This window comes from Rousettus aegyptiacus, unplaced genomic scaffold (assembly GCF_014176215.1).
Source record: "Rousettus aegyptiacus isolate mRouAeg1 unplaced genomic scaffold, mRouAeg1.p scaffold_m13_p_8, whole genome shotgun sequence".
In the NCBI taxonomy this organism is placed as follows: domain Eukaryota; kingdom Metazoa; phylum Chordata; class Mammalia; order Chiroptera; family Pteropodidae; genus Rousettus; species Rousettus aegyptiacus.
The window spans coordinates 41,664,674-41,684,405 of NW_023416311.1; the positions used below are offsets into that span (position 1 = coordinate 41,664,674).

The following is a 19,732-nucleotide window of genomic DNA, read 5'->3' on the forward strand; positions in this document are numbered from 1 at the left end:
TGATTACATCTACTGGATGCAAAAAAAAATAAAAAAAGCGGGGCTATTAAGAATGTTTAATGGTATGGGGAAATTAATAGAAAGTTACATAAAGAGAATACAAAATTTCTTCACACAGATATACAGCAAATACTATGACATCTACTTCATATAAATACATAACATAAACAATAATTATCTCTAGGTGGTGAGATTAATATATCCTTTTTCATGTTTTCCATGTTTTATAAATTTTCTAATATGAAATTATTAAATTTATAATATGGAGAGAAAAACAAATATTCAAAAAAAGACATTGGGTTATGAAGCCCACATTGTAATGCTTAAAATGATAAGCAAGTCAGTCTTGTTTCCTTCTTGGATATCTTTAATAGATATTGACACTGCTGTTCATGAGAATATGTGGGTTTCAGCAAAGGACCTGATAGTCTCCATGACATTTTTGCAAGAAATGTGGGCTGGCTGATAGTCAGGGTTCACAGAGTTGTTATTACTCGAAAGGCTGTACCAAGTATCATGGATGAGCAGACAGCAATAACAAAAAAAGTCTTACTGCCAAGTTCTGACTGTGGCCTACTCACAGCTTCAGCATGGATTCCCAAGGTCAGCTTTTCAAACTCATGGCTAGCACAAAGCTAGAAGAAGAGTTAATATGTCAATGGCAGGTGTGCAATCCAACTAAGAGCCACTAATATTGACTATATTTCTGGAACAGAATTTAGCACTAATTTGAAACCTTGGGCTAATTCCATAGCTAGTTAATACACAGCATTTTCCAAAACTAAAATTTGTCAAATAAACATCAGAATTGGGGTTCAAACAATTCTTGCAGGAAGAAACAAAGATGCTATTTAACAGGGTTAATAAATGTAAAGCCATACATTCAGTTCAATTACACTTTTACAAGTGTTACTTGGTAACAGTTCTTGTGAAGCAATGACTAGTAACAGTTGGTACTCTGGACATTTTTGATGGAAAGGGGTAACAACAACACTAGCATAATTCATCTGAAAGTACTGGGTACATTTCTGACCTTCTTATTTACAGAGGGAATTCAACCGAACAGAGTAAGTCCAGAGAAATGTGATCAGGGACTTTCTAAGTCTGATCAGGAATGTTTAAATGTTTGCTTTGTGATTCTGTAAAAGGGGGAATCATTTTTTTCTATTACACTGAAATTACAGTCTGTATTCTGTATCTACCACTTGACTGGACTTGCTCATAAAGGTCAGCAATGACCTTCAACTTGCCAAATCCAAAAGGCACTCTCTACCCCATATTAACAGATTCTGCAGCATTCTATAGACAGCCCTGTGCCCTCCATACAACTCCCATCTCCACCTCGGAGACAATTCATTCTTATCTTTTTTTCTAGTTCTTCCTTTACTCAACCTCTAGATGTAAGAGGTTGACCGACTGTCAGTATTCTTCTCATCTTTCTATTCTTTCTCAGTGATTCTACCTATGTGAGTTTAAATAGTCTCTATGTCAATTACTCCCAAATTTAAATTTCCACTGCAGACCTTCTTCTAAACCCTAGATTCTCTTATAGAATCAGAAGCATTTCAAATCTATTATGCCAAAAAATTTTCTGATTCCATGTCCTACCTTGCAATTTAAGTCATCTCCTCCCAGCACCATATACTCAGTTGCTCCAATCAGAACCCTGGGAATCAGCTGTGCATAGTCCCTTACTCTCACCTGTCATATCCAATTTGCTAGGAATTCCATTCTACCCCTAACATGAGTCTCAAATCAGACCACTTCCCATCATCTACACTGCTACTACCTAAGCCAAGTGAGCATCTTCTTTCACTATGACATGAACTCACTAAGAGTCTTCTAATGGTCTCCAGATCAATCTCCTCAGAGCATCAACAAAAGGTCTGCTGAAACAGTACGCTGGATCATGACTTCCCCACTGCACTTTGAAAACAAATTCAAAGGTCTTTACTAGGCCCTAAGACCCTTCACTATCAGAACCCTGCATCCTCTCCTACCCCATCCAGTACCATTCTCCTTGCTTGGGCCACACTGATTTGCTCTCATGTGTTTAGCTACAGTAAATTTCTTTCAGTCACTGGGCTTTGCACAGGATGTTTCCACAGATTCTGCCAAAGCTGGCTACTTCTTTTCCTTTATGTGTAAGTTTAAGTCACTTGTTTAGAGAGTGCTCCTCTTATCCTCCTGTCTGCTGTGCACGAATTCCGCCCCCAATTATTTTCCATCTCAGCCCTTTATATCTCGCTTATAGCACTTACCACAACTTCCAAGGATATTTTTTCTTTACTTAATTTTTGTCTCTCTCCTTAACCTCACCTGCTTAGAATGTCAGTTCCAAGAAGAAAGGGAACTTACTGTTTTATTTCCCACTATATTTGCAGAGTTCAATTTTTTTTTTAATGTTGACTATAGAAGGAATAAAACCAAACTTCACCTTAACAGTAAAAAAAACTTCCTAAAAATAAAAGCTGTCTGGCAATAGAACAGCCAGCCTTGTACAATCGAACTGATAATCATGGGAAGAGGATTCAAGCAGAAAGTGGGTGACCACTTTTATCAAAGTTGACATAAAGAGAGCTCCCATGTTGCGTGGGAGACTGGGCTGGATAAAAATTTAGGTCCCTCCACACAGTTTCTAGTTTTATAAATAGAATTCTGAGCGAGTTTTGGGTTAAAATTGTACTCCAGAGGTAGCAAACATTGTATTATTTCCTCATGAGCAAAAATTCTCCCTAATTTGGCCCCAGAAACCACATTATACACTGACCAAAGTAATTCCCCAGAGTTAAATCAGTGCCGACTCCTTCTGTGTGCCTTGCCAGATGTGGTTTGGGACGATGACAGCCCATAGTGCCCTTCCTTCCAAGCTGTACAAAATGTGGCCCACAAACAAGTTGGCAGATCATGCGAACCCACTTGTGGTAAACCTAAAGTTCCACTCTTCATTCATTTGTGATGCTGGTCTGTAAATACACCAGGATGGCTTTATTTAGCCCCACACCCATTAATAATGCAACGACTTTACACAGGCAGGCAGAGAAAATAAGTCCTGAGTGATTTCCTTACGACAGAGTATACACAAAGTCAAAGGGACTGAGAGTCTCATTACAACTAATGTGGAAGTTGCTGGCAATATAGATTATCAGTGGTGGAGCTGCCCACCATACAACAAAGCAATTCAGGTAAGTTTTCCACCTAAGTATCTCCTGGAGTCTTACAGTCAACCAGTAGTTCTCACCTACTTCATAGATACGGCAGAGACCTAAAGGAATCTAAGATGTTTCCTTCTAGTTTTTTAGCTTCCTTTATTTTCACTAGCTCCCCCTAATTTTTTAAAGTAAAAAAGTTGGCAAATATTTGCTTATGAAGACATATTTACAATTGTTCAATTTTTCAGATTAGACAACGCAGCACTAGATATTACAAAATGTTGCAAATAAGCCTATGGATTTTGTCCTTAAATAATTTTCCTTCAAAAAAACTTTCAGGAAGGTAGTAAACATTTTAGACTTTAAAATGTCAAAGATATTTAGAATTCCTTTTTGTAATATCCAGTGTTAATGCTGTGGAGGACTAATGTGTGGGAAGCAGGGAACGTGGACTCTGAAGACTCTCAAGGGCGGGTGGGCAATACCTTTCCATTTAAAATGCAAATTCCCCTTGATTCAGCAATCTGACTGCTGGATTTTTACCATATGCATATACTACAATTAGTAGATTAAAATAAGTATACAATAGTATTCATTTTTAGTATTGCCTATAATAGCAACACCAAGAAAACTCAAAGTGTCTATCGGTAAACCACAGTACATCCATAAAATGGGATAAAATGCCGCTGCTAAAAAAGAATGGGACAGGTCTCCACGTGCTGATGATAAAAAACCTCCAAGATATATTAAGGGACAAAAGGAAGGTATGTGTGTATCTAAATAAACCTAAGTATTCATTTTTGAAAAATTCCAGAAGGCTATATGAGAAAAAGTGGTGTTCTCTGAGAAGCAGGACTGAGAGTATATAGACTGTGACTATATCACATTTATTTTAAAATCGCCTGTATTAAGTTACTCATATTATGTATATTTATTATCTTATTAATGAATAAGAATGATATGCAGTATTTTCCACACGGCCTGGAATCATCTACTTGTTTCTGTAGAAGCGGGAAAGTGAGCGTCCTTTCCCAGCCTCCACAAGGCAAGTGGCACCACCTACTCAGTGGGTGCTTGGCCATCCGTCCCCAACCAGGCCAGGTACCTTTAGAGGTTGCTAAGGCCCCTGCTTTCACTTGCTCTGTCCTCTTTTGTGTGGCCCGGATGCACGATCAAAAAGAAATTTTAATTTCTGTTCTTCCAGTTTTAGATCTATATTGTCTACCTCCGAAAAGCTATCTTGAAAGAGAATATGTAGAGTTATTCCACTGCAAAAGATACCAAACAAAAATCAGTGTTTCTCCTAATGTTATTTATTATATAATTATATTACTACAAAAACAAAATCAAATACACAAAAATGTTTCAACTTTAAAGTATAATACCTGCCATTCTTCCAAATACCACAAGAACTAGGAAGATCGGGGTCCAAGAAAAAACCTTCTTTCCCAAAATAAAATCTTGTGTTTGCCTAGACTGAAATACTTAAACAACTCTTTTAACTAAAATTGCTTCCACAAGAGAAATTAAAATACACTCAAGTTAACAAGATGCAGTAAAATCTACAAATTTTTTCAAGTTAAAGATCTTAAAGAGTGTATGAACTTAGTTTTGTAGTAGTCCATCGAAGAAATACTTCCCACCCCACAGAGGGGGTAAGTAAAAAGAAAAGTCACCAGAAATCATGCCTATTTTTTTCCTATTATTGAACCTGACACTTGAGGTGGGAGACTATTTATTTAGTATCAAGTAACCTTTCCAAATTTTATAAAAGCTATCCCTTTTATAGTTTGTTTCTTTGGTCAGAAGGTTGTGATACATAAACATTTACAAAGTTTTAAAATTCATTTTTACATCATTTTTTTTGGCTTTACTGATGCATATGTAAAATAAAGCCAAACGTCTATTTGAAAAAGTCTAATATCTACTTAGCTGAAAAATTGCTCCCATTACATCTAATTTTATATAAGCGTCCTAATGAAAAAAATAGTGATTTCATTTTTGGTTGGAGGGATGTAAAAGTAATTAGTAAATGAACAAATTATAAACTTGTCCATTGAGCTGTCTGTGGTACTGAAAAATAACACCAAAGCCGAAATGTACTGAGTTCTGTTCTTACAAAGCCTCTCCATCACATAATTTCAATTGAACCACTTCCGTCCATGACTCACCTGAACCATCTTATTTTGCTGGAGTATGTATAAACATTTTACAAAGGTCACAGTGACTTGCTTTCCAAGGTTCTCCATGAAATGTCAGGGCCTCCCCATGCACGTTAATCAGTTCTGACACACGGAGAGCCAGAACACTGACTATAACACTCACTTTATCTGAATGCAGTGAGAAATCATACCATATACCAGAAACCCACACAAACTAACTGTCACTATCTAATCACTAAATGATACAATGAAAACGAGAAACTCTCATTTTAGATTACATGCTATATCCAAAGACATGCTCTGAATGGCAGCAAAACCCCTTCATTTATTTAGTTCCTTGGCTCAAAGCTAATCAATATCTTTGGAATTCTTAATAGTAAACTGTGGCTGCCTATTTGCTTAAAACTTATGAAAAAAAATTATATCTATAGCGGTGACATCAATAAGTAAGAGTATAGTTCATCATTTCCCACATGGATATGCAAGCCCGGGCATTTGGTTTCATTGAGCTTCAGAGTGAAATATTTTGGCAGCAACACTGACTCTATTCTCTAAATAAATTAGAACATTCCTAGTTTTTTCTGGTTCTTGATATGTACACAAACACATATACACACGTGTGTGTATATATGCATGTGTGTGTGTGTGTGTGTGTGTGTGTGTGTGTGTGTGTGTGTATTTAAAACATCTCAGATAAGAATTTAGAGCTTCGGTCTAAAACATTTATTTATTATCTAAATAAAATGCTGAGTGTAAAAGCTACCTCTGAAACCAATAAATATTACCCAAGCATCGATATTGAAATTATATTAAGTGTGGCTGACTTAACAGAAACCATAAGTCATATAAAATAAACCCAATTAAAAAAAAATCTAGCATTCTATGATGTTTATATTACTCGAACAGCAGAGAAGTTCACTGTCCTTATTTGCCTTAGAGAGACAATCCATGTCCTCATTTTTCTTACCCATGCTATACATACTCTAATTAATATATCTATGCATTAGTGTAATAGAAATTGTCCTCAAAATTAGACAATGAGTGGAATTATTTCAAGTGTGACAATCTATGAAAATATGATTTCCTGTATTTTTATTAGTTTATGTAAGTTTCAAGAGTTGTAATGGGGTATCAAATACTTTAACAACATGTAATTAACATTTGGCAGCTCCTCTTAGAGTTCTATCAGTTATTTCAAAAAATATCTCAATAATTTTTTAAAAGGCAGTGTTTTTAGGAAGACACTTTGTTTTTGATGTTAATATCATCAAATCTCCTTGCTAATGAATGCTCATGTAGCTGTGTGCTTTTCAGAAGGAATAAGCAACAATACGAAAGCTTATGTTTAATTAAAAATCAAACAAAAAACAGCAAGTTCTCTTTCCAGGGTAAATTAAGTAAAATCACTCTGGTCTCCAAGGAAAAAATAAGTTACTTGATTTTTAAAAATAGCTAAGAAGATTTTAGGTCATCTTTTAAGTTTAACTCTATTCATATACCAAACTTTTGGATTTAGAGAGAAACCACAAAGAAATCCACATTTCAGGGCCGCTGGCAAGTAAGAGTGCTACAAGAAGCATTCTGGAGTGGAAGCTAGAATAAAGCCTGGTCATGCTCTGCACTGTCTAGCTGTGTGTTCTGCTAAGACACTCACCTCTTCGGACTTCAGGTTTCTCATCTGTGAATTGAGTCAAAGGGCTCTTAAACCTATTTTGTTCTTTCCAGCTCTTGAGTATCTATTCTTCAAGTCAAAATGAGAAGATACACTCATAATGTTTAAGTTACATTTTAGAATCACTTTAAAATGTTTGAAAGAATCTCAAAAGCCCACAAACATTAGTACTAAATTAAAGATGAATGTATGTAAATTATTAAATTTTAGAGTTCAAATGTATGTTTACCTAGTTTTGCCAGTACAGTTTTATTACTTACCTCTATATTCTCGTTCTCTAACCTCATTCCTTTAAAATCACATCTTTCAAAGCTTTTGCAAATTTGAAAGCAAGGAGAAGTAACTTCTCCCTTCTCCTTTGGGGTCATGTGCATTTTTATTTTGTTTGCGTAGGAGTTAAAATTGGTATCATCCATAGTTACTGTTTACTAAATACTAACTTAAATTAATTTAGGTCACGATTAATACTAATTCCTTAAATGGCAAGTTCTATACATTCAAAGGCCACTCCTACAGGAAAACAGATTAAATCTGTAGGTTTAATAGATTCACCAAATATCTAATAACTGTTACAATAGGTAGGAAAATACATATTAGAGTAAATTCTATACTTGAAATTCCTAAATTCTCTTAATTCTTGAAAAGTCTATTTTAACTCATAAACCTTAATATTCCTTTGACTTAAGCTACAGAAAAGTAAGTAACTCAAAAGGTGACCCATGAATTTTATACAGAGGATTCAGAAATTGTCAGTAACAGCCAAATCTAACAATAGAGCTCCTGGCTGCATTTAAAACATTTTCCTAACAAGATTGCTCACAAGAGCAGTAGCCTGTGCTCTTCAATGACATTTTAAAAAAAAATGATGTAATGATTATAGCTCAGAAACTACCAAACTACCATGTAGACAGAATTTGTATTCAAAACTCATGAGGTTGTTTGTTTATTTGTTTGTTTGTTTTTCATCCATGATGGGGATATAGAAAGGGTGAGAGCTTTTCTAATATCTTATTTATATATTAGCTAGGAATATCATGAGCCAATTTTCTTCCCCAAGCTCCATTATAGAAGATGATATAGATGGACACAATCTTCCATACTGGGGCATCAATGAGGAAGAGGTGGTATCAAATAAGAATCCACATTTACTCTACAGATTAAGACTAGTGTATATAAAACTGTACTGAAGGGGGAAAAAAAAAAACGCATTTGGAGAAGTGGATCTACCTGAAAAAAGAGAGGAGAAAACCTGAAGGGTTTAATAAATACATCCCAGAAACTCCTGCATGTTTACATGTTGCACTGTTTTGTTCTTAACTCCCTGAAAGAACAAGTCAGGGGCTGACATGAGAATACATCCTGTGTCTTCTATAACCTCAAACAAGGACACTGACATGAGTGCTTGATAAAAGCGTCTACTGCCTTGAGCTTCTCCAGGCTGGCAGCATGGCTTTGGGTCATTCATAAACAGCAGAACCTAAGTTACCTGTATTTCCCTGGCGTGATACACGATGATCAGACCGAGCAGGATGATCGTGGAGAGACTGATAAGGCATTTCAGAGCTAAGGAATACAGCGACGCCTGCAACAACACAGAGAGAAGTACTTTTAAGAAAGAAACACTTTTAACCACCTTTCGACATCCCCCTCCCTCCCGCTCCGGAAGGGGTCAGTCAGTCCCCCAGTAAGTGGACTGGGGAGGTGGAGGAGGCAGCTGTCTTGTCCTCAAAGGGAAGCGAAAGGAGAGGAGAGCTGGGAAAGCCAAGCAGCGGGATGATGCATCCTAGACCCAAGCGCGGCTCCTAGCTCTGGAAACCCTAGAGGAAGTTATTCCCGAGTTTAAGCGCTTCAGGTTCAAAGAGGCCTCCTAAATCCTGAGGACCAGAAGGGAAATAGAGCATGCTTTCCCCCTGTCGACTCCAGAAACCACTTATTTAATGTGCCCAAGTGAGCGGGGCACTCACTGCCTCCAGAACTTTGCGCGCAGAAAGGCTTCCTTTCCGTAGTTGCCTCTCAGGCTAAGGGTGCGCGTCTGAGCCATGCTCGTTGTCCCGGGAATTCCCGCCAATGCCCATCCCAGCCACTCTGAGGACCCGAAAGAGCGAGCAGAGTTCGAGAGTGTACCTTGTCATAGGCGCCCCACGACAGCTCGGTCTCGATGACCATGACCACGATGCCGAACATGCCGAAGATGAGCGCGTAGTCGCTGAGCCGCTTGCGCTTCTCGAACAAGGCGCGCCGGTGGCCCAGTTTGTAGCCGATGTTCTGGTTCTTCTTTTTGCTGGACTTATTGCCACTGCTGCTGCCGTGCCCACTGCCGCTGCCGCCGCCTCCTCCAGTGCTGCCTCCGCCGCCGGCACCATAGAGCGCCAGGTTATTGGAGTTGTTGTGCTCCGGCTTAGACACCACTATCTCTGGGGCTGAGGACGAAGCAGCGGCGGCTGCAGACGGGGAGGACGCGCCGCCACCTCCTCCGACGGACGGCGGGGGCTGTAAGGGCTGCGCCTCTGAGTCCATCTCGTGCAGGTTCCGGCGGGACGCGCTCAAGTTGCTCAGCGGCCGCATGACGCCCCCGTTGTACCTGCAGCTGCTCATGGCTATTTCGGTGAAGGGGTTGCTCTCGCGGCGCGCCTGGGGCTGGTGGTGCTGGTGGTGAGCCGGATGCGGGTAGTGGTGGTGGTGCGAGAGCGGGGGCCCGGAGCCCAAGCTTCCGAGGCTGCCCGTGGGGCTGGCGGCGGGCTGCAGGCTGTGGCACTGGTGGTACTGGGAGGCGGACGCCGGCTGCTGCGCGTACTGCTGCCGGAGCGCACTGGCATGGCTGGACGGCGTCAGCTCACTCACATTGAGCTGACTGCCCCGGCGCGACGAGCAGCAGCAGCAGCACGACGAGCCCGAAAGCGGCGAGGAGGTGCGGGTCCGGAAGGCGCCGCCGGGAGAGGAGGTGCGGAGCAGCAGGGACAGGTTATCCCCCGCCCCCGCCCCCGCCACGGGGGCACCGGAGGAGGCGCAGCTGTTGCACCGGAGGCATGGACTGCTGCCGCCGCTGCCGGGCTGCTGGTGAGCCAGGTGCGGGTGGTGGTAAGGGTGCGGGAGGGACGCGAAGGGCGGGCACGGCTTGTCCTGGCTCTGTTGCTGCTGCTGGCAATGCAGGTGTGAGGAGCGCGACGGCGGTGGCTGCTCTGAAAAGAAGCCGCGCTGGAACTGCAATGGGGTTTCCATGTCAGAGCTGTTAAAGCTGCAGGGAGACCAGGCGGTGGTGCACCCTGCGCAATGCGTTATGGTCGGGAGCGGGGACTCCTGCTGCTGGTGCGAGGAAGGGCCCATGCCGGCTCCGGTAGAATCTAGGCTGCGAGTCCGATTGGTTGGGCGCACCAAAACAATGGGCATGACATCACCTGCGGGGACCAAGACTGAGTTTGCGGCGCGCGGCTTAGGGGAACATGTGTGACAGAGAGAAAGATGGGGAGGAGGATCTGCAGGATGAAAACCGTAGGGTGCGCAGGCCAGGTCTGGATGTGTGGGGGTCCATCTACTGATTGGAAGCGCCCATGACCACTAAGAAGGATGGGGAGCCCCCCCCCACCCCCAGGCAGAGTAGCCAGTCTGCACCGAGAGGAGAAAAGAAAAGGATGTCCTCTCTCTCATGCCGCACCTCCCCCCGCCCCAAGTAGTGCCAGACGCGCAGTCTAGATCACCTGCGCCGGATACTGCAGCACGTTGGGCCACTCCAGCACTGGGTCAGGAACGGGGACAGTGCGGAACCTGGGCTTCTCCACCCGCATGCATGCCTCGTAGGGCTGCGGAACAGCAGCTCCTCGCCCCACTCCCACCTTTCCCTAAACGTCCTGTGGAGAGTGGGCTGCCGGCTGACAGTCAAATAACTGCGGGGGGATCCGCTTTGGAGAGAAAAAAGTTTGGAGACTGGCTACACGAGTGCAGCACTAGGGCCTGAGCCCAGGTTTGGCCGCTGCAAGATCAAAGCGGGCTGCGCTCCGCTATCTTCCCCTGCCGCTCGGCTCAGGCCCTGGGAGTCGGGATTGGCTGCGCGGAGATCTTCCCCAAGTGCGCTGCGGCACGTGTAGGGTTAACTGCCTCCGCGCCAGGCCGCGAGAGGATGGGGGCGGGGCCGGAGAGGGGGATCCCCGCCGTCCGCGGGGGGAGCCCGCGCGGGCTTCCCGGGTCCCCCTGGCGGGGGTGGAGGGCTTTCCCTGCTACCGCCTGCTCACATTTGCGCCTTCTGCGGAACATGAGGGGCTAGCGCCCCCGGCCGCCGGGTCCCCGGCTTCCGCACTCAGGTCCTCTGGCCGCCCAAAGTGGGTAGGTAGGTAGGCTTCGGCTGTGGAAAGGCAGCTCACTCGAGGGTCAGGGACCTGATCAGCTACCGCGGGCTGCCAGCTCGTCTTCTGCTCCTCTTCCTCCTCCCCACCTGCAGCACAAATATAAAGCAAAGGCGGGTCACAAATGCGCAAACACCGAGCATCTTCTCTGCCAAGCTCTGACTGCGGCGGCAGGTGGGAGAGGGGCCTGGCGCGGGCTCATTCACACCCGCAGTCATAACCTGGCTGGGAAATTACCAATAATACTAACTGAATAATACCTGCCCGAGGACAGTGCTGGATTTTTGCTAGAGTTAAGTATAATAAAATCTTACTCTCTAATAAACCAATAAAAATGATATATTTCTGTTTCACAAATTTCCTGTGATGTGTTTTTTTAAGCGATGTACCAACACAAAGCGGTAGTGCACCTACTCGAGGGTTGTTACAGCTCCATCTTAAGTCTTTATCGTTCGTATTTGTAAATTGAAATTTCAGTGTCTTGAAAAGAAAATGAAAGAAATCGGCCATTTGACTATTTGTTTCCATTTTAAATTGTGATTTTAAAGCACGATATTTGACAGAGATTGTTATAATGAATTAGACCAAGAAGTTAGAGTGAAAGCGGATCACCCTCGTTAGGTAATTGAAATTCTCAGCTGTATCCAATTTCCTGATATTCTACTCGGCAGCTGCCCTAAAGTTGCTAACCAGGTAGCTGCTCCTGAGAGAGAGAGAGTGTGTGTTTTCAATACCATGGAGTGAATAATTCATTTTAGGATATCCTTTGGACATGGGTTAGACAATTTTAATGTTTTGTATATGGAAGTTAACAGATCCAGAAGAAAAAAGGAGAGGGTTGCCTTTACTCCCATAGTCCTGAACTTGGCATAATGAATACTGTCAGAGCTTGCATTTCTCAATAATCTTGGTCAAGAATAGAATTTCAATGGCTAAAAATTGGAGACAGTATTTTACTTTTATAGTTTAGTATGATCTTTGGCAATTCAATAAAATTTGTTTCGAATTATGAAGCTTTTTGTGTCTTTGGGGTTGCATGTACTTGTGTGGGGAGTGCAACTATTAAAAATAATTCTAATGAGTAATTTGAGATTACAATGAAAGCTTCCAAATTAAAAGTTATTCACCTTGTGTGAAACAAAATTCAACTCAAAATCCATCACCCATTTATTTTCACTTTATCACAAATTATACAGCCTTCTAGTTGCTCTATGAAGCTGATTGAAAAAATTTGATTCATCCTTACAAATCTAAATACTTCAAAGTGATATCATGAAAATTAGAGTTTTATAAATTTAGATGAAAGATTAATAGACCACTCTCCCAAACATCACAATAATTGTTACCAATATTAAATTAGATATATGGTTCTAGAGTTATTAAAATATCCTAAGAAAAGTAATGGTTGCATCTTCTGAGTCAAAATGACTTTCTCAAATAGCAAATTCAAGGCTTTCATTAGAGTTTCCATAAACAAAATAACGGGAAAAGATTGCATCTTTTGCTACGTATAATCTCTATACCTTAATACTAGATTAGGTGTAGTGCTATTAATCATGTAGAAATAAAGTGTTTACTGAGATTTATAGCAATGATGTATGGAGTTCCCGTGGCTCAAAAAGGGAGTTCTGGTAGGATGGGATGCACAAGGTAAGAAAGAAATGGAAATTTGTATCACAGCCCAAGGAACTGTCAGAATATCAATTCTTCTGCTTAGTCAATATTCTGGAAAAGCTCATGAAATAATATAATTATATCACAGCAAGTCAATCAGACATTTATTTTCTTTCTGTTTTAAGGAATCATTTGATCACCAAGTTCAAAAAAATCATCTCGCTATAAATGTCTGTACTTGGAGAGGGTGAGAATACTCTATTGTATGATGATGAAAAGGCAGAAGATGCCCCAACAATTTTCTTTCACCTTTTGTCTGAATCTTCCTAACTTTATTGCTTGAGGCATCTTACAGGGGCACATGTAAGAAGTTAATTTTTCATTCCTCTTTTTTAAATAAAATTAACAAGTGAATTTTAAGCCTATAGACAAACTTTGAAAATATATGTACCATCACTGATTTTTTTTTTCATATATAAGATTATAGAGATATATGTAACACGTCGAGCAATTAGGGCCAAAGACAATATTCTTCCATGTGGACAGTGCTTTGCACATAGTAGATACTCATTTATATTTGTGAGTGCAGAAGGAGGGAATAAAGAAAAATCGAAGGCAAGTTCTCAAACAAGGACCTACAACCTCCAATGATAAGCTTTTGGAAAAATATATTTGCTTCTCTTTCTGCCAGTGAGATACGTAAGTGGGAGAATTTCTCTAGTTTAACACTAGAGGTCCTACTCATCCACAAAATACATTTCAAAACTAATCAATTAAATGCTTTTATTTCTACCAGTATTCTTTTTTTTTTGTAAAAATTGCCTTTTTCTTACAGACTAGAACAATTGCTTTCCTACATTTGTTGTATTTCAAACCTGTGAACATGCAAATGGACATAAGCCCCTCAGCTCTGTCCTCCCCGCCCCCAAACCCCCATAAACACTTGATAATGATCTTAGAATGATTTTCCCAAACCAATGTGGCTTGGGAAAAAGCTTTAGCTTGTTTGCACTCTGATCCTTTATTTTATTTAGATTTATATTATGCTGTTATTTATAATTCTCTTTTCCATATGAATTATTTGGGCTATCTCTCTTTATTGTTCCTTCAAACTCAGGACTTTCTTGAATTGGGATGTTTTGAGTCTGTTTCCAAAGCAGTCGAGGCACGGGTCCCTTCCCATATTGTATGGTGAGGGAAACTTTGACCTACAGAGTAAATGCCTTTCTGAGATTTTCCTTTTTCTTTGCCCAGGTTAGTAAATAATCTGGTGGTGCCAAACACAGAGGTTGTGATAATACACAACCTTTCTAGATTTAGTTTGTTTTGCAGTAAATGCAGATGAGAATCAAGGTACCAACAGAGTTGTTTTCTTAGCACAGTATCAATTCTATGTTTCCTGAAACATAATTAAAAGGCCATAAAACCAGTGCTGTTCTCAAACTACATATTGTTCTAGCTTCATACAAAATATACTATATTTAAAGAAAACATTAGAATAATTATTGTATGAATTCTTCATATTTCTGCATTATGACTAGAAAGTATCAAAACCTGAATGAGATTTTTGATGAGTCTTGTTAATTTTTAGCAATACCACTATTTTTCAGGGACTAATTATCATGTTGGAGCATATTCATTAACTTGATTAACTTTGCAAATTTTTTCTACTCTAGTCCTTGTCTCTTACCATGTCTCAGCTAATTAGCATATCTATAAAAACAAGGTAGAAATTATACTAGCTTTGCTAGTAGAATTGAATGGTCACATAATTAAATAGGTGAACAGATTGAAATTATTGACTACGATAAGTCTTTTAAAAATAGTCTGCGGATTTCATAAGCAGATATCCCTTGGTAGATAGAAACACACATTCAAATATAGGGTAAAAAAAAAAAACAACTTAGTGGACAGCAAATTCTGGCTTATAAAGCAGTTTCTCATGTGTTATTTTATTTACATCTCATAAGAACCCTCACGGAAGGCTGAAAAAGTGTTATTATTATCTTCATTTTACAGGTAAAGAGAATACTTGAAATACAGTTCTTGGGCTACCCCAGGTCACATAGCTAGTGAGTAGCAAGGGGAAGCCAGACTTCAGTCTTCTGATTCTGTCTGGTGAGCCTTTTTAACATTCTCCTAGCCTTTCCTCCATAGTGGAAGAATGACCTATTAACTCTATTGACTCATATAAGCGTGTACTTCACTAATAGTCCAGGAATGGACAGTAGTGGCTTATCATTACCATTTACTGGCTTTGAATTACCTCACAGACATTTTTTCACTGACTTGATTGGGATTCTGTGATCCTTAACTATTGTCCCCTTGTTGATTTCATTTGATCGACGGAATAATTTTTTAGGATCTAATACATGTATCGATGAAGTGGCAGTGCTATATGCATGTAGGTTCAAGGTGCCTAATTTAAAAGTATAAAAAACATACCCTTGTCTATTCACACACAGTTTGCTGCCCGCTTTGCTGGAAGCCTGGACATTCCTTAATTTTGTAACATCCAGAAAAAGCTGAAGGCCAATGACAAGTATTGATTGATATTCACAAAGTCCATTTTGTCTTTTTTGTGATAAGGGAAAAGAAACAGATTCAAGCTCCTTGCCCTGTGGCTTAGAGGAACTTATCTGCAATTCTTCAAGGGTCCAGCCTGGCTCCTCTATTGTCCTCCCATTGTTTTTCCCTTTATGCCAAAGAGTGGGGGAACCAGAGAAAAGAAGCCAGGCTGTGTGCAACGAGGAGAAGAAAACCTGAGTGTCTCACAGCTAGGGTCAAGAATTAACAAAAGTGGGGCTAAACATATATAAAACCATCCCTAAATACCAGGGTCAAGTCCCACTTGGTGATCCCAAAAGTTTCACAGTTGCTCAGTACTAAAACACTATGATGCTACAAAAGTTCTCAAAGGTTTATTTTCCCTCTGAAATCCAATGTATTTTCCCATCATTATTTTTTTTCTCTCTAACAGGGTTAGGGTACATGATGCATTCTCTCTTTTTTTTTCCCCACTTTTCCTGTTAATTTCATTCCTCTGTGCTTTCCTTTTTCTTCTCCACCATTGCCAAACAGACTCAGGAAATAAATCGGCTTTTGTCTATCTTTATATTGCTGTCTCCTTATCTGGAACTATTTGTAAATCCCCCTCCCCAAATAATTGTCTAAAGTCAAGGAGAGAGTTTTTGCCCACTCATGTAAAGAGAACGAACCACAATTTTCTAAGTTAAACTTAACAGTGTCCTCAGCAACAACACTCTCTAAATGCTAATACATCTTTAAGGTTTGAATATTCTTCCTCATCTAATACACCAGGTTTTGCTTTAAAATGACTTTTATTCAGTGTTGTTGATGTTGAATTTTATGGCTGTAAATATAGTAGTGCTTTTTCTTTACTGTTTCAATTAGTAATGTATAACAATTATCCATGAACTACAAAATGATATAAATGGTACAACATAGGAAAAAACACAACAGATATATACTAGACAAATATAATGACAAAGCTCACTATTTGACACAGTGTTTTGCCTTCACGACTTAGGATGAATACTTTTTAAAATGTTTTAATTAAAATTATTGGATACTTTCATTCTCAAGTCAAGTTCTCTTAAGAAGGAGCAGTTCTAGGTTCATATTACTGAAAATACCATAATAAGGGAAGACTTCAATGCTGTTTAATTCAGAGGTTAACATGGCATCAGGGTTCCAACTACTTTCCTCAGCTATTTTCCTGTCATTTTCCTCCTTCATATATACTGGCTTAATCCTCAGATTATTTTACCTTACGGTAGGAAAAATGACTGTAGCAGTTCTAGGTTTCTCATGCACACCCACCTCATTCAGAAGAAAGAAGAGTATCCTCTGTTACAACATTCCAAACAACTCTCTTGACGAATCTTGTCAGACCAGCTTAGTTCACATACTCAGTCTTGAACCATAAAGAATTGTGAAAGGGAAGGATGACGGTAACAACTCATCAAACAGAAAATAGTGATAAAGAGATAGAAATTATTTAAAGAAATCAAATGGAAATTCTGGAGTTGAAAAGTACAATGACGAGAAGGAAGAATTGACTAGAGAGGCTCAATCATAGATTTGAGCTGGCAGGAAAACAAATCACTGACCTTGAGGACATCACAAGAAAACTATAGACTGATATCATTTATGAGTATAGATACAAAAATCCTAAACAAAATATAATCAACCTAAATACAGCAACATATAAAAATGACTATATACATACTATAAACAAGTGGAGTTTATTATAAGAATGCGAAGTTAGTTTAACATCTAAAGCTCAATTCTTGATATCAACAGAATCAGGACAAAAACTATATAATCATCTCAATAGACACAGAAAAAAAACATATTTGACAAAATTCAAAGCCCTTTCTTGATAAACACAGCCAACGAACTAGAAATAGGATATTTTCTCAACCCAATAAAAGGGATCTATGAAAAATTCAACATCATAGTTACTAATGAAAGGCTAAATGTTTCCTTCCTAAAATCAGAAACAAGACAATATCTGTTCTTTTGGCTTCTACTAAATATTGTACTGGAAGTTCCTGCCAGTGCAATTAGGCAAGCAAAAGAAACAAAAGGCATCCAGATGTAAAGGAAGAAGTAAAATTATCTCTATTCATAGATGACATGATTTTGTATATAGAACATTCTAAGGAATCCACTCAAATATTATTAGAACTAATAAACAAGTTCAGCAGATTTCTGGATACAAGGTTAATATTTTTAAAAATCAACTGTATTTCTCTACACTAGCAAGGAGCAATTTAAACATGAAATTAAAAAACAATTCCATGTACAATAAAAATATTTTAAAAATATATCAACAAAAATGTGAAACTTATGCACAAACTGAAAATTTTTGTTGAAAGAAACTCAAGAAGTCCTAAATAAATGGAGACACATCTTATGTTCATGAATCATAAGATTTAATATTATTAAGGCATTAATATGCCCTAAATTGATCTACTGATTCTTTCGAGTTATCAAAATTCTAGTTGATTGTCTTGAGAAATTGACAAATTGATTCCAAAATTAGAGTGTAATGGAATAAGGATAGATATAGACCAATGGAACAGAACTGAGAGTCCAAAAATAAGCCTTTACATTTATGGTCAGGTGATTTTTCATGAGGGTGCCAAGATGATTCAATGGTGATAGGAAAGTCTTTTCAACAAATGGTGCTAAGAAAATTGGCTATCCCCATGTAAAAAATCTAACGTGGACTCCTTCCTTACACCAAACACAACAAATTGATTCAAAATGGATCAAAGATCTAAATGCAAAACAAAACAAAACAAAGCATTGTAAAACTCTTAAAAGAAAGTGTGTTGGTAAGTCGCTCGACTTTGGATTAGGCAATACTTTCTTAGACATGACACTAACAGCATAAGCTGCAAAAGAGAAGAGCTACGTTGGACTTCATCGAAATTAAAACTTTTGTGCTTCAAAGGACACGAACAGGAGAGTGAAAAGAGAATCTAGAGTGGGAGAAAATATTTGTAAGTCGTAGATATGAAAAGTTACTTGTAACCAGAGTATATAAAAAAAACTCGTTCAACTCAATAATAAAAAGCATAAATAGCCCAAAGGCAGAGTTGCTGAAGACAATTCTCCAAAGAATATATAAAATGACCCATGAGCACATGGAAATAAATGTAGAACATCATCATTAGCCACTAGGGAAATGCAAATCAAAATTACAATTGGACATCACTTCACATCCACTGGGACATCAATAATCAAAGAGACAGATAATAACATGTTGGAGAGAACGTGGTGAAATTTCAACTCTGATACACTGCTAAGTGGCAATGTAATATGATTTACAGTTGCTTTGGAAAAGAGTTTAGCAGTCCTCCAAGTTAACACATTACTCAGCAATTCTACTCCTAGGTATACACACAAAAGAAATACAAATATACATCGACACAAAGACTTGTACATGAATGTTCACAGCAGTATTCATGATAGTCAAAAATAGGAAAGAATTCAAATGTCCATCGTCTGTTAAGTATATAAATAAAAATGTAGCATATTTTTACAATGGAATAGTACCCAATCGTGAAATGAAATGAAGTCCTGATACACACTACAACATGGAGAAAACCTGAAAACATGTGAAGGAAAGCCAGTTACAAACACCTCATGTTATATGATTCCGTTTACAGGAAATGTCCAGAACAGATAAAGCTATACACAAAAAGTGATGTTAGTGGTTGTCTTGAGCTGGGAATGGGAGTAAATGGGGAGTCACTGTTAATGGGTTCAGAGTTTCTTTTTGGTGTGATGAAAATATCTTAAAATTATATTGTGATGATGGTCACACAACTGTGAATACACTAAAATTCATCACTTGGTTATGCTTTAAATAGGTGAATTGTATGGTATGTGAATTATACATATATCTCAAGAAAGCTGTTAAAAACTGATGAGCGAAGTCACCAAACAAAACTGATACTGAGATGAAAGTATCAATGTAAAATGAATATTGGCAAGGCAACATTTGGTACATAAGATTAGGGAGGAGCATAAATAAGTTTTCCTGGGTGACTTGACTATTATCCATACATTTTAAGGCAGTTGAGTATTCAAGACTTTTTCCTGTGGGATACTATCCAGAGGGCTTATAAATCTCAACAGTATCATGAGTCAATGAATATCTTAAGATGAATCTCAACAGAATAATGAGCTGCGGCATTTTCATTTTAATTGCAGAATGTAGAATTCTCTTACTGACATATAAGTAATAGGTCAGATATA

The 19,732-nt window shown here is 39.1% G+C and overlaps 1 protein-coding gene across 2 annotated transcripts in view; it reads right to left on the reverse strand.

The window, feature by feature from the left end:
* The window catches only part of KCNN2 (potassium calcium-activated channel subfamily N member 2), a 384,522-nt gene that overhangs the window by 129,954 nt on the left and 234,836 nt on the right, over positions 1 to 19,732 (reverse strand). For both annotated transcript variants that reach the window (XM_016147324.2, XM_016147331.2), the window contains exons 4-6: positions 11,213 to 11,412; positions 9,111 to 10,381; positions 8,473 to 8,568 (exon numbers count right to left, since the gene is read on the reverse strand). In XM_016147324.2, the coding sequence (XP_016002810.1) occupies positions 8,473 to 8,568; positions 9,111 to 10,381; positions 11,213 to 11,234 (1,389 nt within the window). In that variant the 5' untranslated portion in view covers positions 11,235 to 11,412. The remainder of the gene's footprint in view (positions 1 to 8,472; positions 8,569 to 9,110; positions 10,382 to 11,212; positions 11,413 to 19,732) is intronic.